General features: G+C 44.6%; 1 protein-coding gene across 1 annotated transcript in view; it reads left to right on the forward strand.

Moving 5' to 3' along the window:
* COPS8 (COP9 signalosome subunit 8) overlaps nt 1-14,289 on the forward strand; it is a 51,908-nt gene extending 37,619 nt beyond the window's left edge. The window contains exons 6-7 of the mRNA XM_029606485.1: nt 11,895-11,957; nt 13,546-14,289. Of these exons, the coding sequence (XP_029462345.1) occupies nt 11,895-11,957; nt 13,546-13,625 (143 nt within the window). The 3' untranslated portion in view covers nt 13,626-14,289. The remainder of the gene's footprint in view (nt 1-11,894; nt 11,958-13,545) is intronic.
* Nucleotides 14,290-25,892: the final 11,603 nt, after the last annotated feature.

The following is a 25,892-nucleotide window of genomic DNA, read 5'->3' on the forward strand; positions in this document are numbered from 1 at the left end:
CTCTGATGCACTGTGCATTGACCGTTTTGACACAGTTTGCAATTCAGAAGTAAACGATGAAAACTCTGACATACTTTGATGCGTTGATGATTTTTGCTTCTTTGATAGAACTGGTGCAGAATACATTGAGTGCACCAAGGAGTCATGGTGCTTGGCCTTAGTGGGCCATATGACTGACTCAGCTTGTAACCGTCTCTTCAAGCTGATTTTCACCATGGTGGCATCTGTGCCTCTGAGGTTGTTCAGTCTGTGTCTCAACAGTGTGAGGAACTAGCACCGGAGGACTTACTTCGACTGCTCTGAGAGGAGGAAGAGGAATAGTGGCTTCTGGAAGTAGATGCTTCCTGCAGTTTGAATCTAAGGGCCTCTGTCTTAGCCACTCTGGAACATTGAGCTCTTGGTAACATTCTTCCATCAGCCTGGCAGTTGGGCTGGTCATATCCGGACCTAAGCAGAGGTAACATCAATCATGGCCATTGATGATGGACATTATCTGGCCGTATGCGCAGGCCTTGAAGCCACTCAGTGTCTTTTTTGAGACCATAAGAGGAAAATAAGAATTGAGAAAGTTGATTCCTCTCAGTATTCCATGGGATAAGGAAAAGTAGCACTGAAAAGTGCTGTTGTAGGTTGCATGAAGCGGGACAAATGACTGAGTGAAAAATTCCACAGAGACAAGATAATCTTCCATGCGAAGTGCAGTCAAAAAAACAGACTAAGGAGAGACTGATGCAATGCCTGCACGTGAACTTCCGCACACGCTCAGAGCTCAAAGCTCTACTAGCTTGGAGAGAGAGTTCCGTTCAGTGCTACTGGATGACAGTATTCCACAGATCATGGCTAATTCAGCCCTGCTTATCAATGGAAAATGATCCAACTGAAAGCTTTATTTTCAGATTCTTTCACAATAGATTAATATTGTATTTATATATAGATCAGTGTCTCTAGAAATTAATAGGTCCAAATATTTGATCATCTCCTGTTCACCATCTATTTTATACTGCATTTATCCTTGTGAATCCTTTGATAACAGCTCAGGAGTGGAGCTTAAGATTTGCTCTACCTATAATTTGGACAATTGAGTGTGTGCTAATTTCTGTCCATTGGCGATGGGGGTCTAAGAAGATGATTACTAGAAAAGTCTGCTGCTGCTAAAAGAAAACAAATTGTTTCAACATAAGGGAAATATAATGCCTGCAATAATTACTCCCCAGAGATAAACTGCAAAATATGAAGCAGCTGTTATGTGTATAATCCTAAAAGCTGAATATATGTCATTTTCCTCTCCTTTCCTGGGATTGATGCCAATTAAAGAGCTTGATTTACTAAGATTTTTTCTCCAAAGACATAGAATAGGAAAAAGCCTTAGTAAATCATGCCCAAAATGACTGGACAATTCTTTTTATGCTAAAAGAGAATGCTGGGAAGGCACTAAAAATTAAATAAAGTTTTCAGAGTTTTAAATATTTCTTGGCTCCCTGTGACAGGGTGCAGTATAAAATGGATGGATATGAGCAGCCTAGAAAATAGAGTTCTACTAGCTCAGCTAGTAGAGCTGCTCCTTTAGCTCAGTGGTATAGTCCTTGATTAAATCCAAAAGATAAGATCCCCTATTGAAAAAATAGGCCGTGGCACTGTGGCATGCATGGCAAAGGTAGAACATTAATGAATGTCAGAAGGGACATATTGTGCCATGAATAAATCATGAAGTATAGAGAATTTTTGAGAGAAAAAACGGTTAATTGGTAGTCCAAAAACTGACAGTATTCCTCTCAAAAGAATCCAATGAAGAATGCAGCTGGCTATATGAAGCTAGAAGTGAAACCAGAAGAGCTCAAATATAATTAGGGCATTATTTGGCTATATATAAATTATATTCGCTTAAGTAAAATGCAAACCAGTACTGTTTTGTCCCCCTCCCCCCTTTTTGGTTTCAGTTTTTATTTCAGAAGGAAACAAAATGGAGGCACCTTATCTTTCTTCCTCTACTACCAGAGTGTATCTCCCAGTCAGTAGGGGACAATGCTGTGGCCTTTGTTTTTCTTATATCGTTAAAACCAATAAAGTGCATATTTACTATATCTGTATATTTGCAGAACATAAGAAGTGGCCATCTGGGGTCATGCCAAAATGAAGTTCAGTAACCTGAGAGGAAAGAAAGTACATATGGATGGGTGCAATCTGTGCCACATGACTCATCCCTTTATGTTCCCAATCTACAAAAGATTTAGAAGATAACCCAGGGAGGAAGTCTCCATTGCCCCGCAGAGGTAAAAAGATATATTCCCAAAAACTATGCTGGAAGCCAGTGCACAGGAACTGCCAAAACCCATCGAAGGGACCTTATAATCCAATGAGTCCGCAAATGGACCAGTCAGACGGGTTCGCTGCATGCAATACAAAATGCAAGGCCAGTGGTGCGGCCCACCCTACTTCCCAAGACTGGGGTGTATAAAAAGAGGTGTCAATAGCCAATCTCAGATCCCCAAATAAAAAAAGGAACCATCAGCTTACCTTAACGGAAATGCATTTCCCCACCAAGATTGCACCCGGGGACCATATTGAGCTTAATACCCGAGAGAGACCCATAAGCCGATATTACCCCCAGTATCGCAGCCAAAGATTCTAAAGGCGGGAGAAATGGACCAATAGGTCTTCGGCAAAAGCCACAATCTTAAAGATTTGTCCCCCAACCAGAATTCCAGCTATCCGTTCGTCCTCTTGCACTGTTTTTAGGAGGGGCTCTAGAGCCAAAAGAAATAACAATGGGGAAAGAGGACACCCCTGATGTGTCCCCCTCTGAATATCAAACTCATCAGTCAAATGTCCATTGACCAAAATTTGCGCCTTGGGATTAGAATACAGTAGGTGGGGGGGGGTGTATCATATTCTTGTATTAAAATGAACGGATAACAGAATTAGTTATTGTTGGATATAGTTGTATTCAATGTTTACCAAAATTTTTGCCTCATTTGGTCTATGATTCATACATGTGGATTGGATTGACCTTACTGTTGCAACTTGTTATCACTGTAAAACTACAAATAAAAAAAAAAAAAAGAATACAGAGAAAGGACCCCAGAAATGCCAAATCTATCCAAAATAAAAACCAGATATTCCCAATCCACCTTGCCAAATACTTTCTTAGCAGAGAAGGAATATGTGCAGAAACACTTCGAGGGATAGAAATCATCCCCTTGTGCACATTAACGGCAGCATGCTTCCCCTGCACAAACCCCACCTGATGATCCTCTATAAGGATAGGCAGGTGAATAGCAAACTGATCAGCAAATATTTTGGCGAGCAATTTATGATCGAAATTAAGCAATGAAATCAACCTATAGGATTCTGGAAGCTGTAAATCTTTCCCTTTTTTTGGAAGTACTGTAATCAGGGCCTTATTAGTATTAAAGGGAAACTGTTTTGCCTCTATCAGTTGAGTAAACATAGCCTGTAAAGGGCGGGCAACTTGCTCTTTCAGCCTGCCCAATCTGCACTTAAACCTTAATGGGCTCATTCAGAGCTTCCAATTGAGAGAGTGTCAATAGAGGTAATGAAAGATTACTGAAAAACTGACCTTTAGTCCCCAGGTCACCTTTCCCACCAGTGTACAAAGATTGAAAAAAGTCTTGAAAAATCATACAAATAGTAGTGGCAGAGCTGACCACCTTTCCCTGAGTAGTCCGTAATGTAGCTACATTTTATTTATTTATTTTATTTATTTAGAATTTTTATATACCGGCAATCATGAAAACATATCTTGCTGGTTTACATAAAACAGGGGTGCATTATATACATAAAAACTAGAACTGTGGTGACCGAAAGTACAGTTACATTTAACAAGGGTAGCCGAACTTGGAGAGGAAGAAATAGGAGAGAATAGAAATAGTTAAACAATATACAATTTAAGTATAGTATACAAAATAAATGTTATATACAAGAGGCATGGTGTTTTAGGAGTCATTGGATTGTGTCAATGGGTTGTGTCCGGAAAAGCTTGCTTGAATAACCAAGTCTTAAGTTTTTTCCTAAAAGTTGGGAGGCAGGGCTCCTGTCTGAGGTCTGTAGGAATGGAATTCCACAGAAGAGGGCCAGCTGTGGAGGTGGCGCGATCTCTTATGGTAACGTGTCTGGTCGTTTTTGCTGGGGGAACTTGGAGGGAGCCTCTGTGAGCATCTCTGGTAGGTCTGGTAGAGTTATGTGCTTGGAGAGGGAATTGGAGATCGAGGGTGGTGAGTTGATGTATAGTTTTGTAGGTGATAGTTATGGCTTTATACATGATGCGGAAGTATACGGGTAACCAGTGAAGCTCTTTCAGGACGGGGGATATGTGGTCTCTTTTCCTTGCGCCTGTCAAGATTCGGGCTGCTGAATTTTGAACCATCTGTAGAGGTTTGGAGTAGGATGAAGGTAGACCTAGCAATAGGGAATTGCAATAGTCTAGTTTCGAAAAAATGACTGCTTGGATGATCGTTCTGAAGTCTTGAGCGTGGAAAAGAGGTCTTATCCTTTTCAGGACCTGGAGTTTATAGAAGCAATCTTTGGTTGTTTTGTTGATGTGTGCCTTGAAGTTTAGCCGGTTGTCTATTATTACTCCTAGGTCTCTAGCTTGTGTGGTAGGCAGATTGGTAGGAAGAGTACTGTTGGAGGTGTTGTTCTCAGGAGAGATGAGTAGAATTTCAGTCTTGGAGGAATTTAAGATGAGGTGTAGGCTGTTGAGTAGTTGTTTGATTTTTTGGTGGCATGATTCCCAGTAGTCAAGAGTATTAGAGTATGTGTCTTTGATGGGGATGATGATTTGAATATCATCTGCGTAAAGGAAAAATTTTAGATTGAGGTCGGTGAGAAGTTGGCAGAGAGGAAGAAGGTAAATATTGAATAGAGTCGGAGATAGTGACAAACCTTGTGGGACTCCTATGGCAGAGTCAAATCTAGAGGATTCCTTGTTTTGGAGTTTGACTTTGTATCCTCTATTGTTGAGAGAGGTTTTGAACCAGGAAAGGACGGTGCCGCTGATTCCTATGGCCGACAACTGGTTTAGGAGGATGGCGTGGTTGACCGTGTCGAACGCTGCGGATAGGTCTAACAAGATCAGTAGGAATGAGTTTCCTTTGTCGAGGCCCAGTAGGATATGGTCTGTCAGAGATATAAGGAGGGATTCTGTGCCTCGATTTTTTCGGAATCCGTGTTGAGGGGCGAAGAGGAGATTGTTGTCTTCGATGTAATTTGAAAGTTGAGAGTTGACTAGTTTTTCCATGATCTTGGCGATGAATGGAAGGTTAGCTATGGGGCGGAAGTTGTTAGGGTCCTTCGGATCAAGGTTGGGTTTCTTTAGGAGTGGTGTGATTGATGCCATTTTGAGATCATCTGGGAAGGATCCTTGGGCTAGAGAGCAATTGATGATGTTTGTCAATGATGTGGCTATTGTGTCTGGAATGGATAGAAGTAGTTTGGTGGGGATGTGGTCTGCAGGGTGAGACGAAGGTTTCATTCTTCTCAAGATGGCTTGAATCTCAGTGGAAGAGATGGGCTCAAAAGTGTTTAGGCTGGAGTTTTTGAAGGTCGGGTGTTGATATGTTGGGAGGGCGTCAGCGGTATTGGAAGGCAGTTGAATTAAAAGATTATTGATTTTATTTTGGAAAACTGAGCGAGTTCATCAGCTTTAGACTGTGCCATGTCGCCGGGGATTTCTCGCAGTATGGTTTGAGTGAGGCTGGAAACATAAGCGAAGAGAGCTTTAGCATCAAAGACCAGGTTGTGAATCTTAGATGCAAAATAATCTTTTTTTGATTTTGAGGTGAGGGCTTTGTACTGGTATAGAGTGGATTTGTATGAAGAAATGGTGATGTCACAAGGGGTTTTACGCCAAGTCGCTTCTTTCTTTCTTAAGCTTTGTTTTAGTTTTCTAAGTTCATTGGTGAACCAAGGTTGTCTGTTGGAGGCATTGGTGTGAGATTTTTTTATAGTTGAAGGGCAGAGCTTTTTAGCTATATTTTCTGTTATGTTGTTCCAGGAACGAATGGCAGTGTTCGGGTCGGTGAGATCTAGTAGAGGGAGCTGTGAATCCAACTGGTTGTTAAGGTCTTCTGGGGAGCATCGCCTCCTGTATTGGAATGAAGGGGAGGGGATATTAGGAGTGTTGGTTTCTTTCAGGGCGAAAGAAGTAGAGATGAGAGTGTGATCCGACCATGGAACCTTTTTGTTCTTCAAATTGGATGTAGTCGTAATGCCTTTGTTGATGAAAATCAAGTCCAAAGTGTGACCCGCTTTGTGAGTGGGTTCGTTGACTAATTGTTGGAATCCCATTGCTGACATGGCTGTGAGGAGGGTTACGCAGCTGTTAGATGGTGAAGGATTGTCTATGTGCAGATTGAAATCTCCTAAGATGATTGCTGGAGAGTCCAGGTTGATGAGCGTAGTGGTGATTTCAAGGATGGGGGAGACATCGGATTCTAGGAGCCCAGGGGGGGCATAGACAAGAAGGATTTGAAGATGTTGTGATGTGAAGAAACCGACTTCCAGTTTAGTGTTAGAACTGAATGGGTGTTGGGTGAAGTTAAGGCTTTTTTTGGTAGCCAGAAGGATTCCACCTCCTCTTTTCTTCAGTCTCGGGAGTGAGAAGAAGTCATAGGTCAGCGTAGGGAGTTGTTTTATTAAAGCTGTATCTGAGGGCTTGAGCCATGTTTCGGTTACTGCGCAAATATCTGGCTTGGCGTCGGTGAGGTAATCATTGAAAATTAGGGATTTTTTTGTAGGGATTGTGCGTTGAAGAGTGAGAGTGAAAAGAGGGTGAGGCCTAAAAGTTGGGTGATTGGTGCAATCAGAATAGGGGTGAGTGTTTTTAAGTTGTAGTGAAGGGCTTGTCTGGCAGATGGTCTTTTAGGTAGGAGGCGGTGTTGCAAAGTTGGAATTGGAAGAGCTGGATACATTTTGGATGGTTAGCTGGGTGGTTGCTAGCGGGTTGAGCGCTGGATGGATGTTGCAGGATGAGCGCTGGAAGGATGTTGCAGGATGAACGCTGGAAGGATGTTGCAGGATGAGCGCTGGAAGGATGTTGCAGGATGAGCGCTGGATGGATGTTGCAGGATGAGCGCTGGATGGATGTTGCAGGATGAGCGCTGGATGGATGTTGCAGGATGAGCGCTGGAAGGATGTTGCAGGATGAGCGCTGGAAGGATGTTGCAGGATGAGCGCTGGAAGGATGTTGCAGGATGAGCGCTGGAAGGATGTTGCAGGATGAGCGCTGGAAGGATGTTGCAGGATGAACGCTGGATGGATGTTGCAGGATGAGCGCTGGAAGGATGTTGCAGGATGAGCGCTGGGTTAGCACTGGTACGGTGCTGGTGGGGTAATGCTCGGGGAGAGCGAGGGGCGAAACAAAGGGGCAGGCCCCTTTGTCGCGCTCCTTCGTGCGCGCGACGCCCGGCGAGCGACGCCAGGGAGGGTGGTGGTTTTAAATACCCCGCCGGTCGGTCGCGCCTCTGACGTCACCGCCGCGACGTTTTCGTGGGCGTTTCTTTTTTTGTTTTATCTTGTGATGGCGGTTCCGGGCGAGGGCTCGCGGCTCTGGTCTAGGCCGGCGGAAGCGAGGGCTCGCGGCCCGGGTCGAGGCCGAAGAGGGAAGATGTTCGCGGCCTTACAGGTAGGTAAGCTGCTGGAGAGCTACTGCAGAGAGGGGCCGGCGATCGGCGCAGGAGCCCGAGCGGGGCGAGCGGAACAAGAGGCCTTACCCCGACGGGCTTCAGCGCCGATCGCGCAGGCCAAGTTCACCGCTGGACCCCAGGGAAGCAAAGGATTGAGTGTAGGAGAGCGGCGTTTTAAATACCCCGCCGGTCGGTCGCGCCTCTGACGTCACCGCCGCGACGTTTTCGTGGGCGTTTCTTTTTTGTTTTATCTTGTGATGGCGGGTTCCGGGCGAGGGCTCGCGGCTCTGGTCTAGGCCGGCGGAAGCGAGGGCTCGCGGCCCGGGTCGAGGCCGAAGAGGGCGGATGTTCGCGGCCTTACAGGTAGGTAAGCTGCTGGAGAGCTACTGCAGAGAGGGGCCGGCGATCGGCGCAGGAGCCCGAGCGGGGCGAGCGGAACAAGAGGCCTTACCCCGACGGGCTTCAGCGCCGATCGCGCAGGCCAAGTTCACCGCTGGACCCCAGGGAAGCAAAAAGCTTCCCTGGGGTCCAGCGGTGAATGGTGAATACCCTCCCTGCACTTGACCAATGAGGCCAACAGCTTACCAGATTTATCACCATATTTAAACAGTTGATAATTTTAATAAAACATATACTTTTGAGCCCTCTGATACAAAAGAGAGTTCAAAGCCACCTGAGAGGACATAAAAGCTGCCCAATTGGCAGGCATAGATGGGGTAGCAAACCGCAATTTATCCCACCTCACCTGTTTCTCCAACATCAACAGCCTTTTATCCAGCATCCTCTGCTTCCAACTCAAATAGGCTATTATGTCCCCCCGCAAAACAACCTTTGCTGTCTCCCAATAAAGAGCAGGGTTAGAAATGTGTTCCTTATTATGCTCATGAAAATCCTTCCACTTTCCCTGTAAGAAGGACCCAAACCCTGCATCCCCATACCGGTTGGCAAGAAACTGCCATAGGCCAGTTCCTTGGGTCAGTTCTCCCCAGTGAAAATCAACCCAAATAATTGCATTATTTCCAAGGAGTCTATTACCGCCTGAGTGATCTGAGAAAACATTGATGGAGAGGCCAAAAGGTAATCGGTTCTGGATTGCGTGGCATGCACTTAGGAGACATGCATGAAATCCCTTTCTTTTGGATGTCCAGGCATCCAAAAGATCCAGATAGTCACAAAACCAGGGAATCCCTTTATGCCTCATCACCTTTTCTCCAGCTGGACAATGGGACTTATCAAGAGCAGGGTCAAAAACTATATTCATATCTCCACCTACCAAGGTATATCCCCTGCTCTTAGCCTGGAGCTTACGTAGAATGCCCTGGAAAAAGCTATGAACATACACATTTGGGGCATAAATATTGCAGAGCAATAAAGGCTTCCCATTCAAAGATCTCCTAAGAATTAAAATCCAGCCACCAGGATCTTCAAACTGGTCCTGAATGGAAAAGGTCAAGGTTTTACGGATCAAAATAGCCACCCCAGCCTTTTTTGAACCAGAGGAGGCCCAGTAGGCATCTTCTACCCACTATCTTACCAGCTTACTGTGTTCTAGATCACTCAAATGCATTTCCTATTGCATAGCGATATCTGCCTGATGTCTCGCTAAAGCTTTCAAGATCTTCAACCTCTTAATTGGGGGAGCCCAGACCCACTACGTTCCAGGAAATCACTCTGCAACCGTCCTTAGGCATGAGAATCCTCAGAAAAATGCCCAAGAGTACGACAGTTGCCTTGCAAAAAGAGTTCCTCCCCCCAGCCTACGAGGAACCCCACCTTCAATGCCACCAAACCCTCATGTGAACCCTAGCCAACCAATCCCCAGGAAAGTAAAACAGAATAGATCACTGTGCTCCATTGCGCATCCACTCACCTGCTCCAGAATCAAGCCCATCCACCTCCTTAACCCCATTCTCTCCCCCCCCCCCCCCAATCACTATCCCTCAACCCATATCTCCAATGAGGAGAAAATCATGTGCTAGTTTGCCATGGGGCCCACCCACCCTCTGCAAAGAGGCTATCAGAAAATAAAAAGAAAAGAGGGAAAAAAAGAGAAAAACCCTGAAAACATCCCACACAAGAACAGCAAAAAAGCAACTACAGAAATGAGAATGTCCCAGCCTCTGAAGTCAGGCAAACAGTTTAATGGTGTTAAATCACAGTGTCTATGTGAGCAAAAGAACAAAAGAAAAAGGAACAGCCCTCAGAAAAATCAGTCTCTAGGATCAGGTTCAGAAGCGCCATGAGTACATGGTATCCCAGTAAGATGAACAATGCAGCACAATTGGGCTTCTCAGAGCCCAAAACAGGGCAAAAACAGTAACAATGTTAATGCACATTGTCAATGTGAATAAACTTCCAAAGAAAGAAGAAAACGAACAGCCCAGTCTCATGAAAATCAGTCCCCAGGTCTAGATGCAGAAGCACTGTTAGTCATCGCTATAGGCAGTGAGTCCACAAAAACCTGAGCTTCGCCAGGTGTAGAGTAAAAGAAAGTCTGCTCATTATGTTGCACACTCAATTTAGCAGGATAGAGTAAAGCAAAACGTGGTTTCCGGGCAAACAAAAGAGAGAAAATTGGAGAAGGCCCAATATTTTTGCTGAGTAATCCTGAAAAATCAGGACCTTGCGCTCCCCCACTTTCGGCTGTAATCCTTGGCAGACAACCTGTAAGATAGGCACTTTGTGATTGAAATTCAAAAAACCGGCAATCACAACCCTAGGCCTCCCTTGATTATCTGAGCGTGATCCCAAACGATGCGCTCTCTCAATAATTATGGGACCAGCAAGGAATCTAACTGGAGCTCCTGGACCAGCCAAGTCACAAGAAAGCTGTGAAGCTCCGGATCCAAAACCAACTCCGGAATGCCTTCAAACCGCAAATTATTCTGGCAGGACCTATTCTCCAGGTCCTCCACGTGGTCATCCATTCTTGCTACCTTGGCCCGCAGATCTTGAATAATATACTCTGTCCTGTGTGCTCCGTCCTCTACATCCGACACATGTTGTTCGATTTTGTTCATCCAGCGCGTTATCTCATCCATGCTGGTGGTAAATTCATCAAATTTTTTGAAAACTTTTGAATTTAATATCCAAAGTTTTCGAAACGGCCACATTCACTGCCTCGACCAATTTCACAGTAGAAGAGCAAGTCTCCAGCATCTGGTCATCCTTGCATTCTGCCATCTTGGAGTCGCTGCTGACCTTCAGCTTGTCCTTGTCTTTTCAGGTGGATATGATGGTCATCCCAGCTCTCGAATCGCTGAAAATGATGCAATAACAATGCCAAAGACAGCTGGATGAATATTTATTTATTTAAATGTTTTTATATACTGATAGTCGTTGTGAACATCTCATCGGTTAACAAGAAACAAAAAGCAGCAACAGGCTTTACAATGAACAAAGGAACTCGCAAATGTAACTTAATGTATAGGATGTTGGTGAGTAAGGATAGATAGCAGGCCCCGAGAGCAGAATAGAAAGCGTCCTGCTCCTAGCAAGGCATCACATGATCTCCCTCAGTAGACTTTTTAAATAGCCTCGCACACCATCCTCCTTCCTGTCTGAGGCCTGAACACTGTCTTCCCCCCTCCCCCCCCCCCCCACGCACACATTCCTGAGTGTTGATTAAAAATAAAAACACAGAAGGGGGGTCATTTTGGTTGTCGTATTTGAGGGTGATCACTTGTTTAACCTTGTACTACATTGAGTTTGGAGAGATTCCAATGTTAGTTCATGTATTTTTGTTTACTGTTAGTATTAATTGTCACAGCTTATAGACGGGGCGCAGGGTACCTGAGTCAATGTGCAGTTTTAATGGGGAGGACATGTTTTTTACTCTAATACTTAAAGCAGTACTTAAGCTGAATAACGGCTGCCCGACATAATTTCATGTTGGGCCTTTACAGCCAGTAATGCAACAAAAAGGTGGGCATGGTAACACTTGGCAGAGAGGCTCCCCTTGCTTTGTAATGCGGTGGGAGGCTGGGTGAGACAGGGCCAATTTATTTGTCGCGGCTGCCAAAGCTAAGAAATTATAAGTAGTAATGGTAGGGTTACATCTTCATGCATAGATCAACTTGTTGGAAATAATGGAGCCAGGAGGCACTGCAGCTAAAGACTGACAATGGAGAGAATGTAAACGTGCAATCAAAATGCAGACATCTGAATATTGTTTCTATTGAACTGCTAACCTAAAATTTAAGATGCAATTACCATATATCTATCTTTATTTTGTAAAATTGTTCTTTGCAGGAGTATTAGAGCAAGGTTGGCAGGCTGATTCAGTTACTCGTATGGTAATGCCTAAAAAGCCAGGTAGGTGGTGCTCTTGCTCCATAATAGTTTTTGATTCCACTTCATATGGTTGGTATTTGCTGCCCATATTGTTCATTTGTTGAATTGGCTATAATATGATTAATGTTAAGCTCTGGTATAACATTGCTCAGTTTAGAAACAAGATTTGGAATGCCTGCAAAATATAAATAGGTAATACAAAGCAGTAGTTCAGCAGAGGGGTTCAGGCAGCTGTAATTAAATTGAAACTTTACAAGAACAGAATTCTTCAAATTAGAACCTGTGGCTGTTTGGATTATTGTGGAATCTTGTGGTTGGAAATGGGAGGGAAGGGGTTCTGGGGTTGAATTTAAAAAGGGAATCTTGCGTGCTAGAAGGGTGGAGTATAGTGGAGGAAGACAACAAAAACTGCCTTGGTTAATTAGTATCCTATCATTCTCTATGGTTGTCTATTGGGATATATCTTTGGCAATGTGGACAAGGATAACTGGGAAGACTGGATGAATTAGTTGGTCTTTTTTTGCTGCCATCTACCATATTACAGGTCAGGATTGAGATGCATTGACAGAATCGGTTATTTACTCTTTCGGATAATAGACTAGGGGGCACTCCATGAAGTTAGCATGTGGCACATTTAAAACTAATCTGAGAAAGTTCTTTTTTACTCAATGCACAATTAAACTCTGGAATTTGTTGCCAGAGGATGTGGTTAGTGCAGTTAGTATAGCTGTGTTTAAAAAAGGATTGGATAAGTTCTTGGAGGAGAAGTCCATTACCTGCTATTAATTAAATTGACTTAGAAAATAGCCACTGCTATTACTAGCAACAGTAACATGGAATAGACTTAGTTTTTGGGTACTTGCCAGGTTCTTATGGCCTGGATTGGCCACTGTTGGAAACAGGATGCTGGGCTTGATGGACCCTTGGTCTGACCCAGTATGGCATGTTCTTATGATGTTAGAACTTTGTGTGTAGTTTTTATTATGTTTATATTTTGCAGGGGCGCTGTAAGTCAGAAGTGAGCTGTGTGAGAATCTCAGTACTGTATTACCAGGGGTACCGCAGATTGGGATTGAGATGTATTGGCAGTTATCTCTGGGTCCCCGTGACTGGAGCAGCCAGAAATTCTGCTGGCTAGGGTTAAAGTATACTGACAATGGCTGATGGATAAGGGAGGCTGCTTAGTGCTATCCAGTACTGTGCATTAGTATAGTCCTGTGTCTAGTCCCTTTCATTTGCATTAAAATTCATCTCATTTTTCGGAGAAGCTGAAAAACCTAGGGGAGCATCAGAGCCAAAGTATGAGGTGATTCCCTTCTCCCTGCCCCTTTTAAAAACCTTGGCCTTAGATTACATTTTCTGTAGCACATCATGCAGAACAAAACATGGATGGGGAAAAAGACAGCCCATGGTTTCTCCTGACTGTTCCTCCTTTTCAGATTTTTCTAGTGCATGGCAGCTCTGATAAAAGGGAAAAATGTAATAAATTCAGTATGTTTTGTTTTTTTTTTCCCCTACTAGTTGTGGGGAAGCGTTAGAAGGCAGTGGGATGCTTTGGACATTTTCACTGATTTATGTCTGTCTCTCTCCCTTTTTTTTCTTTACACAGAATCTGCTCCAGTTGCACTGATTCCCAACGAGCAGCAGCTGGCCAGACTGACTGACTACGTGGCTTTTCTTGAAAACTGATAATGCTTCCCTCCCACATCCCTAGTTCTGTTCCCTTGCTCTGATGCAGTAATTCCCTGGATTGACAATCCCACAGACATAAAGAAAATGTTCCATTTTAAAGTCCTGTCCATTTTAACAAAAACTTAAACATCCATTTTCTTGGCTGTGACTTGGTTGATTAAGAGTAGAATTACTATTAACTACCTTTACTAGTGTTTTGTTTTTGGTTGGTTTTTTTTTTTTGCAGACTTCTTTCACCAAAGATATAATTTCATCATTGCCATGTGGTTCTCTAAAATAATTTGCTCATATTTTAATATCATAAATGTTCCTCTGGTGGAAATCAGAGTGTATGCATTCCTGAGTGTAATGAGCTGCTTACAAAGGGATCGTCAGAATATCGGTAAACCAAGCAACCAATATGGTGTGACACACCAATATAGCAAAACTCTATATGATATGGTTTAACTGAAAGGAGGCTGCAGAGAACATCTGCATAAGCTTCCAATAATTATTTTGGTAACCACTGAAGTTACTGGTCAAAAAATATTTTCATAATAGTTTGCTATGCTGTAATGAACTTGACACTTTCCCTTTAATTTTGATTATGATAATTCTGTATCAGGATACAGGTTGAGTAGCTGACAAATACATGTTTACTTGGAGAAAATTGGAGTTTCAAGGAATGAAGCCTTTCATAGCTGATGTTTTAGCCAAAATGTTTTTGTAATCTGTGCTTACTTGGTGTAGTAAAGGTGGAGTGAGCTATCTCCATATACCTAGCCTGCTGCTATAGATTGTATAACCACAATCCAGCAGGATTCACTGTTATCTTTAGCAGGAACTGAACCAGACTAGTATCAGTGGTTCATCCAGTGGACAAAACTAAACCACATTTATTGCAACTTTCCCATTTCACCAAAACCATAAGTTTATTTTTATCTTGTGCCTTGAGTTGTGGTGAGTGGACCTTAGTAGCAGTTTGGCTCTATTTTGTTGCTAAAGAGCTAAACTGGTGGTTCCAAACTTTCTGTCTTACCTCTATTTTCATGCTCTTTATTTACAAACAGAGGTGATACATCCATTCTTAAATCAGTAAATGAACTGGCTTTGCCAGAGAAAATGTGCCAAAGGTGAAATAAGAATGCAAACTTTTCAACTTAGATCATGATCCACTTCCTAAACATGCAGATACCATTCTTTTGGCATATGCCGCCAAAGACCAGGGCAGTCTAACCTGCTGCATCTAGACCCATCTATAAGTGCTCCTTTCTGTGGGCTGAAGCTATGGGGGCCCAGAGTTAAAGACAGATCAAGTAACTGCACTTGTGAACACCAAGGGTGGAGGAAGAGCCTACTAATTACAAAGGCTTGCTCACTTGTAGCGCTAACTAGTAGGGGGATTATGTACCTATGAAAGGGCTTCCCAACCATGTAAGGAAATCCTCAATGAATATGTATGAGATACATTTTCATTCCCCAGGAACTCGGTATATACATATTTATTTCATGCATATTCATTGTGGGCCGGACTTTAAAAGGGTTACGCGCATAAGTTATGTGCGTAACCCTCTTAAAAGGCCCTTGCGCGTGCCGAGCCTATTTTGCATAGGCTCGGCGGCGCACGCAAGCCCCAGGACGCACGTAAGTCCCGGGGCTTTGCAAAGGGGGTGTGAATTTTGGGGTGGGGCAGGAGGCGTGTCAGGGGTGTGACGCCAGCCTGGGGGCGTGGTCAAGGCCTCCGGACCATCCCCCGGGTTGGGTGATGGCGCGCCAGCAGCCGCTGGCGCGCAGATTTACGTCTGCCTCTGGCAGGCGTATATCTGCCGACAATGGTGGGGGGGGGGGGTTGGGTTAGGTAGGGGAAGGGAGGGGAGGCGGAAGGAAAGTTCCCTCCAAGGCCGCTTCGATTTCAGAGCGGCCTCAGAGGGGAACAGGCAGCGCGCGCCGACCCCGTAGCCGCGCGTATCTTATAAAATCCAGCGTACTTTTGTTCGCGCGCGAGCTGTTTTTGAAAATGTACCCCTGTGGATATCCTGAAAACTTTTACTGGCTGTGCAGTCCCCAGGACAATCCTTGCCTATGGTGCTAACCAGATGGGCACAGTCTTAATTAAACACAGATGGAATAGGGAAGAATAGAAAATATTTTCTCGTGCTCACAGCGTGGTTGTTTTTTTCTTTTTTTTTTTTTTTTTAATAATTCCATTTTAGTTTTCCAATCCAGAACCCCTTAAGATTTTTTGCTTTCTTTAAATGGCCATTCATTTTGGAACTATCCTTCTTATTGCCTGGTCTGCTTTAGGGAAATTGTTCCTTCTAATTTTTGTTTGAGGACTGTTATGCTTCTGCAAGCCTGGTGGTCTCATGAGCTTTTGGTTTTTTTTTTTTTTTACAGGGGTCCTAAATACAATATTTTACTCTTTTAGAGAACTAGCTCAAAAATTCTACTTTTATTGGAAAAAAAACAACAAGAAACCCAGGACAGTCCCAGTGTCTCCATGGCATGCCATATGGAGGGAACCTAGGTTTAATTTGTGACCTAGGTCTAATGCCTCCATGATTAGCTGGGATTGGGAATTCTGTGGAATCAGTGTTCATAGCCCACGAGGGTGTGGAGGAGGATTCATAGCCATTGCAAATTGGTGACACCTAGTGGCCAAATTTATGACCCATTTTTTCAACCCTTGTACTTGGCCCTGGCCAAGGGCTGCCACTGCAATGACTGTAGTAAAGTAATATGGGAGAAGGAATAAAATATCCTCAAGTAATTGCAAATAAATGCTCTTGACATCAGATTCCAGCTTCAGCTCTAATTTATCTGGAAGCCAAAAGAGCAAGAGAAAGAAGACTGCCAGGTCAAAATATAAAACAAAAGTGTTCACCCAGCTGCATTTTGTTTTGGTTGGAGAGTGGGGGCATGGAATACTAAATAATTCTTGAAGCTAGGAAAGCTTTTAATGAATATTAGATTGTCTTGTGGTTGGTGAATCAAACATCAAGGTTTATGAGCTTGAGGAGAAGCTATAGCGTATGTCCATACTTCTGAGTGAGTCATGGATTGCTGTGAGCAGTGTGGAAAGTTACATTGTTTCATTTGGTTATTCAAATGCTGTTTCAGTTCTTAAAGTGACAAAACTTTAATAGAAGAGAGGAAATAGAAACAATAACCTTGAATAAAACAGCTATTTAAAATATAGTTAGAATTCTAAGATGAAAAGGGAGATGGTTGAACTATATCTCCCAGGAGTCTTCAGGCCTATGTGAAATTTTTAAAAGAGGCATTGAATTTACTGGCAGGTAGCTAGGTCTAGAGATGGCTATCCCTAAATCTCACCTAATGTGATTCAAGGCAGCAACCATTTAAATGAGGATGTGAAGCCATGTTACAATTTGCCAAGTCACAGAACCTACAACTTTAGAAGTTCTATGGAAGCTGTCAAGCTGAAGAACGCATCTCAATTATATTCCTTTTTGTTTAAAATAAATCCCTGAACATTCACCCACAGTTCTTTTAGCAGTTTCAGCTATGAATTTCTGTGTAGACATTATTTTAGCCATTCAGTTGATAGTTAAAATTTGAAATAGGATGCAAGAGAAGAAAAAATGAAAACTATTCCAATTATAGATATTTTGGGAGGGATTTTAGAGGGATTTTTCAGGTATTAAAATAGCACTTTTGTAATACATTCCAGTCTTTGGAAAGGGTGGATCAAATATAAAGTTCTGTGCTTACACAAAAAGTGAATGCAGCTTCTGGGAGTGTAGCTAGTTACACATTTAGAGCCTGATTTATCCAGGATTTATTTCCTTAGGCATAGAATGGGAAAACCTCTTGCTAATTGAAGTCTGTGTTATTTTAACAGAAAACTTATTTAGATAACTTGGGTAGTAGTTCTTAGAAGAGAGAGAACACTGTGTTAGCTTACCAAAATAAATATAAAAGGAAACCAACAAAGTGGTTGGATGTAGGTGATATCTGTGTTGAACAGCAAAAGCTACAAGCTTTTGAGCCTGCTTTCTCAAGTGTTTCATGGCCTGAGGAGGAGACCTGAGACCCAAACACGTGCATCCTTAAACATTCATTAGCCTCATAAAGGTGCTTTCTCCACCCAACCACTATGTTGGTTTTCTTTTAATCTGAAAAGTAACTAATTACAGGTAACTTGTTACAGTCCCAATGTTAGGAAGGGAGAATATTGATTAGATGGACAATATAGATTGATTAAATGGGCAGACTAGGTAAGCTGTATGGTCTCTTCTCTTTGGCTGTAAACTTCCATCCATAGCATATAGAATGGAGATTGTTATTGTAGTGCTATTCCGGGTCTTTGGAAAGCTTTCTTAGCATTAACATTAACCAATTGGCTTACAGGGGTGATTGCTGCCTTTAATTTTGTGTACGGTGATCAATTTGTGCCGTGTATTAGAACTGGAATATTCCACTGCTTGAGAGTGGGATGGGGAGAGAACAGAAGATTTTCTTTAACAAAAAAAAAAAAATTGTTTATGCACCACTGTGAAATCTCTAGTGAATTAAAAATTGGAACACTGGCATTACCCATCTGATGTATTTAGTATAATGCACTCTTATAGTTAAAATAGTATTTGATATGCAAGAGAGTATGATATTCGGAACAGGAATTAATCTAGAAGAGTTTGTGTTTTTTCAGTACTGACAAACTGAGATTATTATTCTTTTCTACCTTTTCTGATTGATTATATTTATGCATGTTCTTTGTCAAACACAGATCTTTACAAGGAATAAAATTCCTAGCAATATTTTGGTATCCGATGATTGAGTCTGAGTGTTTCTTACAAAGTGTGCGGTGACACCACTCTTTGTATTATTGAAGCACTGTCCGGACTTCATATTTTGATAAGAGTAGTCTAGTGGACTTGATTCTGATGCAAGGAAACATGGGATAAACACAGGGGATCTCTGAGGGAGTGGTAGAGATTGTAAAACTGAATTAATTGGTGTGGATGGGCAGACTAAACTTTATGGTCTCTTTCTGCTGTCACATTTCTATATTTCACAGCTGAGCACGTTTCTGGTATCACAAGAAGGAAAGTAAGACTGGGAATCATAAAAGAGCTCCATAAAGCTCTATGGGGTAGATTTTCAAAGGGGTACGCACGTACCCCCCGAAAACCTACCCCAAACCCCTCCTGCGCATGCCAAGCCTATTTTGCATAGGCTTGGCGGCGCGCGCAAGCCCCGGGACGCTCGTAAGTCCCGGGGCTTGCATGGAGGAGCGTGTCGGGGGGCGTGCCGCGAGTGACGCGGCGTTTCAGGGGCATGGTGCTGGCCCGGGGGCGTGGTCGAGGCCTCCGGCCAGCCCCCAGGTCGGGTGATGGCGTGCCAGCAGCCCGCTGGCGCGCGCAGATTTACGCCTTCTTTCCGCAGGCGTAAATCTGCCAACAAAGGAAGGGGGGGGGTTTAGATAGGGCCGGGGGGGGGGGGGGGTTAGGGAGGGTAAGGTGAGGGGAGGCAGAAGGAAAGTTCCCTTCGAGGCCGCTCCGATTTTGGAGCGACCTTGGAGGGAACAGGCAGTGCGCGCCGGGCTCGGCGCACGCAGGTTGCACAAATGTGCACCCCCTTGCGTGCGCCGACCCCGGATTTTATAAGATACGCGCGGCTACGGCTAGGCGCGTATCTTATAAAATCCAGCGTGCTTTTGTTCGCGCCTGGTGCACGAACAAAAGTACGCCTGCGCGTACATTTATAAAATCTACCCCTGTGATTTTATTATGGATTGAATGTGAAAGATTTTGTTGATTTATTCTCATCTTCCCTTCACAATTAATGGTGATATTACTAATTTGCATGTGAAACCCTCTTATTGAAAAGCCTTGTGCATAAGATGATAGCTAGGTGATTGCAGTGTGTACCTGTATGAGGTACTGAAATGCATTTATTTCCAATTAGAAATGAAATGGGATGGCTTAAGTTGGATGTGATTGCTTTAAAAGTTTCTGAAGTTAGTTAAAGCAAATCTAAAGTAATTCTTGTTTATTTGAAGCCCTATTTAGTCTTGGATCTCTAAACAAATATTGATGCAGATGTAATTTAAATGACATTAAACATGTTTACAAAATCCTTGGGTTTTTTTGTTTTTCCTAGTATCAACATTTTTTATCAACTGTATTCCTGTCATTTAACATAATATTTTGGTGAGTGTGTGCTAGAGGACTTTGAAAAATGTTTACAAAAGGAATTGTCAGAGATGGTCTTTGAATTGGTGATTATTGCATTCCCCTCAGTTGATAGGAAAATTGAAAATAGTTCCTATTAAAAAAAAACCTTGTGTTCCACTGTCAGATTCCTAGTCTAGTACATTGAAACCCCAGGCCTTTCAGGTTCTAAACTTAATTTTATTATAACTAAGAGAAAATAACATAAATGTGCAGGTTCTTGTGGTTTCAATAACTCAAATATCAGCTCTTCTTGAGCATGGGTTACAGCATGGGTTCAGTATCAGTTCCAGGTATCTTCAGTTCAGTCATGTGAACAGATAGAGCTTTGATTGCAGCAGTGCAGTATCCCTTACACTACCCTGCCAGTGCGCCTTGACTTTACATTTGCAAACTTTGCCTTCTGCTTAGACTACCAATAAGGTTGCCATTTAGCGCCAAGTTGCAATAATGTGTTTTGCAAATAAGGACACTTACCCACTGGGAACTGGACCCCCAAATTATTTTACATGCATCAATAAACAGCTTTCAGATGATAATGAATAAAGAACCAAAGTTCTAAATATTTTTCATATCGACACAAAATGGGGAAAAAAAATTTTCTTAGCATACAAACAGGTGGATCCAAAACTAGTGGGTTATGCACCTCTATCAGCAGATGGAGATGGAGCAAAGCTGATATCATGGTATTTATACCCCTACACTTGCCATCAGCCCACCAGTATTCTCCAACTCCAGCACATGGTGGACGTGCATCTCCCGACTGGGGATTGTTTAAAAAATTATCAAAGGAAAAAAAGATTTATTACACCCTGCTCTCATGTGGTGATACCTTATGTTCCCTCCCTCAGTTGAGAATTCCTGAGGTGATATCTTTGGATTCCTCCCTCAGATGAGTGTCTCGGTCTGGTAGCTGGTTTTTTCAGCTGACATGGACTTAGCTGTAAAAAAAAAACTAAAAACCAAAAAAAAAAAAATGGAAAGGCAAGCGGATGCAGGAAGCCAAGCACAGCAGTGAAGGTCATTGCCCTCACCCCCTGCAGCCAGAGACCGATCTTGTACTCAGCCAGGATGGTCTGAACTCTGGTAAGCAGTAATTTAAAAAAAAAAAAAAAGAGGGAGAAGGAGAGTTTTGTTTGGATTCGTCTCCCTTCCGGTCTCTGTGCTTGCGTATAGCAAACAAACTTGAGCGCCTTAACCCTCTGTTGCTTGTCATATTCAGGCATCTCGGCCTAGCTTTCCCTCTAACTTGTGTCAGCGCTGTTTGGAGACTCAGGGGAATTGCCTTTGTTTGATTTTATTAAGCCCGATTCTTCCCAGCTTGATGTGGGAATGGAAATAGAGCTGCCAGAGGGGTTGCCTGATTTTGGAGCTCCCCTTTCTCACAGGACAAGCAGAATGGTAGTCCTCACATATGGGTGACATCATCAGGATGGAGCCCAATCACGGAAAACTTCTGTCAGTTTCCAGAACTTTGACTGGCCCCTACTGGGCATGCCCAGCATGGCACTAACCCTGCAGCCAGCAGGGGTCCCCCTTCAGTCTTCTTTTTTCTGCGCAGCAGTAGCCTCGCGGTTTAGGAGCTCTGAAGAGATTCCTGACAGGAATTTTCCTCACGGAGTTAATTAAACTTAAATTGCCCCACAGGGGTCCCTCCTCTAACTTTTCTCAGGCCGCGGTACTCCGGTAAGTTTTTACCCGTTTCTGTCGATTACCGTCGAGTTTGGCCCTCGCGGCCTACTGGCCGTCGACCGTACCGCGGCTCGATTTTTTTCTATGGCCATGGCGTCGAGGTTTCGTCTGTGCCCAGACTGTACTCGTACCATGTCTATCACAGACCCTCATGGATCTGTGTAATGTGTTTAGGCCATGAGCATGATGTCCTGACTTGCACCAAATGTGCCCTCATGACACCAAAAGGTCGCAAAGCCAGAATGGAGAAGATGGGACTCCTCTTCTGTGCTCACATCCCAATGCCGTCCATCGCATCGACGTAATCTGAACCGGCACCATCGAAGTTGCACCAGCATCGACCTCCGTCCGGTGACAGTCTGCCATTGATGTCTTCACGGCAATCGACTCCCGTTACTCCACCTCAAGATCAAGGGGATCATAGGGAGAAACATCGGCATCATAAGTCTCGGACCGTCGAGGGAGCAAAATCATCGACCTCGCCACTGTCCGAGCCACCATCGAAGAAGCTCCATCCAGAAATGGCATAGACCATTCCTGCGACCGGGACATCGAGGCCACCCTCACCCGATCAGGGTTTGGGAGTCGCGATTCCGCTTGTAAAGGTGGTCCCTCCGACTGTGCCTCTGCCTCCCTCTTCCGTCACGGAGCCGGGGCTGCTTGCTCCAGGTCTCCAGGAAGAACTGGATCGGCTGGTCCAGGAGGCCATCGACAAGGCGATGCAAAGGCTCCAGGTTCCTCCAGCACAGACACCGGCACTGAGAGTGGAACCGGTCACCGACCCGATGAGAGCAGCGCTGGCACCGCTGCTATCCCGGATGGAGGTGCTCATGACCACCCTTCCACCGGTGATTCCCGGGTCTCCAATGGCTCCAGTGCGCTCCCCGTTGACAGTTTCATCGGGAGGAGAAACACCGTTCCGCATTCCTCCTTCGGGAGTATTGCCTCAGCCATCGATGCCATTTCGTCCCTCGTCACCGATTCATTCATTGGGAGCGATACGCACATCGGCGCCTTCGATACCGGCACCGATGCTTTCCAGGCCGTCCACGGTGCCCCCGGCGATTCCATCGATTTTCTTGGAGCCTCAGCCGGGGCCTTCGGGTATCCAACCCCCTTCTTGTCCTACAGGTCAGTCTGCTGATCCTTATGACACCTGGGGTGATGATACCTTCACCTCCCTCTCCTACTGAAAGTAGAAAGTGTTCTCCTCCAGAGGACCTTTCTTTCATTAATTTTGTGAAGGAAATGTCTGAGTTGGTCCCTTTTCAGCTTCAGATGGAAGAGGATGATAGGCACCAGATGATGGAGCTCCTCCAATTCCTGGATGCCCCTAAAGTGATCACTTCTATTCCCGTTCATCAAGTTCTTCTTGACCTTCTCAAAAAGAATTGGGAAAACCCAGGATCCATTGCCCCAGTCCACAGAAAAGCTGACACTACCTATTTAGTACAGTCAGCCCTCTGCTTTCAAAAATCTCAGCTCGACCACCACTCAGTTGTGGTGGAATCAGCTCAAAAGAAAGCAAAAAGGATGAAGCCTCACTCATCTACCCCTCCTGTTAAGGAACACAAGTTCCTAGACAATATTGGTCGACGAGTGTTCCAAGGGGCCATGCTCATCTCCAGAATGCTGCTTACCAGCTGTATATATGACCCAATACAATAGGGTCATTTTCAAGCAGATACAGGACTTCTCTGAAACCCTGCCTGAACAATTCCAACAACAGCTTCAAATCCTTGTCAACAAGAGGTTTGAAGCAGGAAAGCATGAGATAAGAACAGCTTACGATATCTTCGACACCTCTACTAGAGTGTCTGCAGCTGCCTTTTCGGCAAGACGATGGGCCTGGCTCAAATCTTCTGACTTTCGGCCAGAAGTACAAGACAGGCTACCTGACCTACCATGTGTAGGAGACAATCTGTTCGGTGAACAGATCCAGCAACTAGTGGCTGAATTAAAGGACCATCATGAGACCGTTAAACAGCTCTCATCGATACCTTCCGACTTACCCTCAAGACAGCCCTTTAGGAAGGACTCTAAGAAGTCATTCTTCCGTCCAAGGAAGTACTATCCTCCACCAGCAAGGTCCCGAACTACAAGGCCTTCTCAAAAACCTCAGCCTCGCCAGGCCCGAAAGCAAAAGCCACAAGCAGCTCCCCAGCCAGGGCCTGCTGCAGGTTTTTGACTTTCACTTGGAGAGCGGCAGCCTGATTCCTCTGCCAAGCATACCAGTGGGAGGTCGATTGTGCCACTTTCACAACATGTGGCAGTCAATCACGACCGACCAATGGGTGCTAGCAATCATTGCTCAGGGTTACCACCTAAACTTTCTTGCTCTTCCACCGGACTCACCACCTCTGCAAGCATGGCGAGTATTCGACCATTCTATCCTTCTGGAGCAGGAGATTTCCCTTCTTCTCCAGTTAAGAGCAATAGAACCTGTCCCACTCTTGCAGCAAGGTCTAGGATTCTATTCCCGGTACTTTTTGATCCCCAAAAAATCCGGGGAGTTCGTCCAATTCTGGACCTACATGCTCTCAACAAGTACCTACAGCGAGAAAAGTTCAAGATGGTAACCTTGGGCTCACTTCTACTTCTTCTGCAAAGAGGAGACTGGCTCTGCTCTCTGGACCTTCAGGACGCATACACACACATTGCGATAACTCCAGCTCATCGCAAGTACCTCAGGTTTTTAGTAGGCCCAAAGCACTATCAATACTGCGTGCTTCCGTTCGGCCTAGCATCGGCACCACGAGTCTTTACCAAATGTCTCGTGGTTGTCGCAGCTTTTCTCGGGGAAGAAGGTGTTCACGTCTAACCCTATCTGGACGACTGGTTAATCAGGGCTCCAACCCAGCAAGCTGCTCGGTCGTCCCTCAATCTGACCCTACACACTCTAATTTCTCTAGGATTTCTCGTCAATTACGAATAATCCTATTTAGTCCCATCTCAAACCTTGTCGTTCATTGGGGCAGACTTGGACACCTTGCAGGCAAAAGCCTTTCTCCCTCAACAACGAGCGCTAACCCTCGTGTCTCTTGCTCACCAGTTGCAGTCTCAGCATACAGCAACAGCTCACCAATTCCTCGTCCTTTTAGGACACATGGAGTCCTCAGTCCATGTCACACCAATGGCCCGTCTGGCCATGAGACTCATGCATTGGACTCTGAGGTCACAATGGATTCAAGCTGTTCAGCCTCTGTCAACCATTGTCCACATCACAGACTCACTCCGTCTGTCTCTCGCCTGGTGGACAAATCACAACAATCTCCTCCAGGGTCTGCCCTTTCAAGTGCCACATCCTCAACTCATTCTCACCACCGACGCTTCCAACCTCGGGTGGGGAGCCCACGTGGACAATCTACAGACACAAGGGTCTTGGTCTCCAGGGGAAGCCAAACATCAAATAAGCTTCCTAGAACTTCTCGCAATGCGATATGCTCTCAGGGCTTTTCAGGAACGCCTGTCAAATCACGTCATCCTGATTCAGACGGACAACCAGGTGGCCATGTGGTACATCAACAAGCAGGGAGGCACAGGCTCCTTCCTTCTGTGTCAGGAAGCTGCACAAATTTGGTTGGAAGCGCTCTCCCACTCGATGTACCTCAGGGCCACCTACTTGCCAGGAGTGGACAATGTCTTGGCAGACAAACTAGGTCATGTCTTCCAGCCACACGAGTGGTCTCTCAACCCCTCGGTAGCGACCTCAATCTTTCACCAATGGGGATACCCCCAGACAGACCTCTTTGCGTCCCCTCAGAACCACAAAGTGGACAACTACTGCTCCCTCATTCGGAGCGAGTGCTCTCAGCCCAGAGATGCATTCTCCCTCTCGTGGGCAACCGGTCTGCTCTATGCATTCCCTCCACTTCCTCTTCTTTCAAAGACTCTTATGAAACTGCGTCAGGACAAGGGAACCATGATCCTGATAGCACCTCACTGGCCACGCCAAGTGTGGTTTCCTATACTCCAGGATCTCTCCATCCGCAGGCACATTCCCTTGGGAATGGACCCGCATCTGATCACTCAAAACAACGGATGCCTACACCATCCCAATCTTCGGGCCTTGTCCCTGACGGCATGGATGTTGAAAGGTTAATCCTTCAACCACTTAACCTTTCAGATTCGGTTTCTTGTGTCCTGATTGCTTCGCGAAATCCTTCCACAAGAAAATCTTATTCCTATAAATGGAAAAGGTACACATCATGGTGCACTTCGCAGTCCCTTGATCCCTTTTCCTGTCCAATCCCAAGGTTTTTGGACTATCTCTGGCATTTGTCAGTCAGGTTTAAAGACCTCTTCAATCCGAATGCATGTCAGTGCGGTAGCCGCCTTCCATAAAGGTGTCAGGGAGGTTCCTATATCAGTACAACCCCTCGTAACACGCTTTTTA

Source organism: Rhinatrema bivittatum, chromosome 6 (genome assembly GCF_901001135.1).
Source record: "Rhinatrema bivittatum chromosome 6, aRhiBiv1.1, whole genome shotgun sequence".
NCBI classification, from domain to species: domain Eukaryota; kingdom Metazoa; phylum Chordata; class Amphibia; order Gymnophiona; family Rhinatrematidae; genus Rhinatrema; species Rhinatrema bivittatum.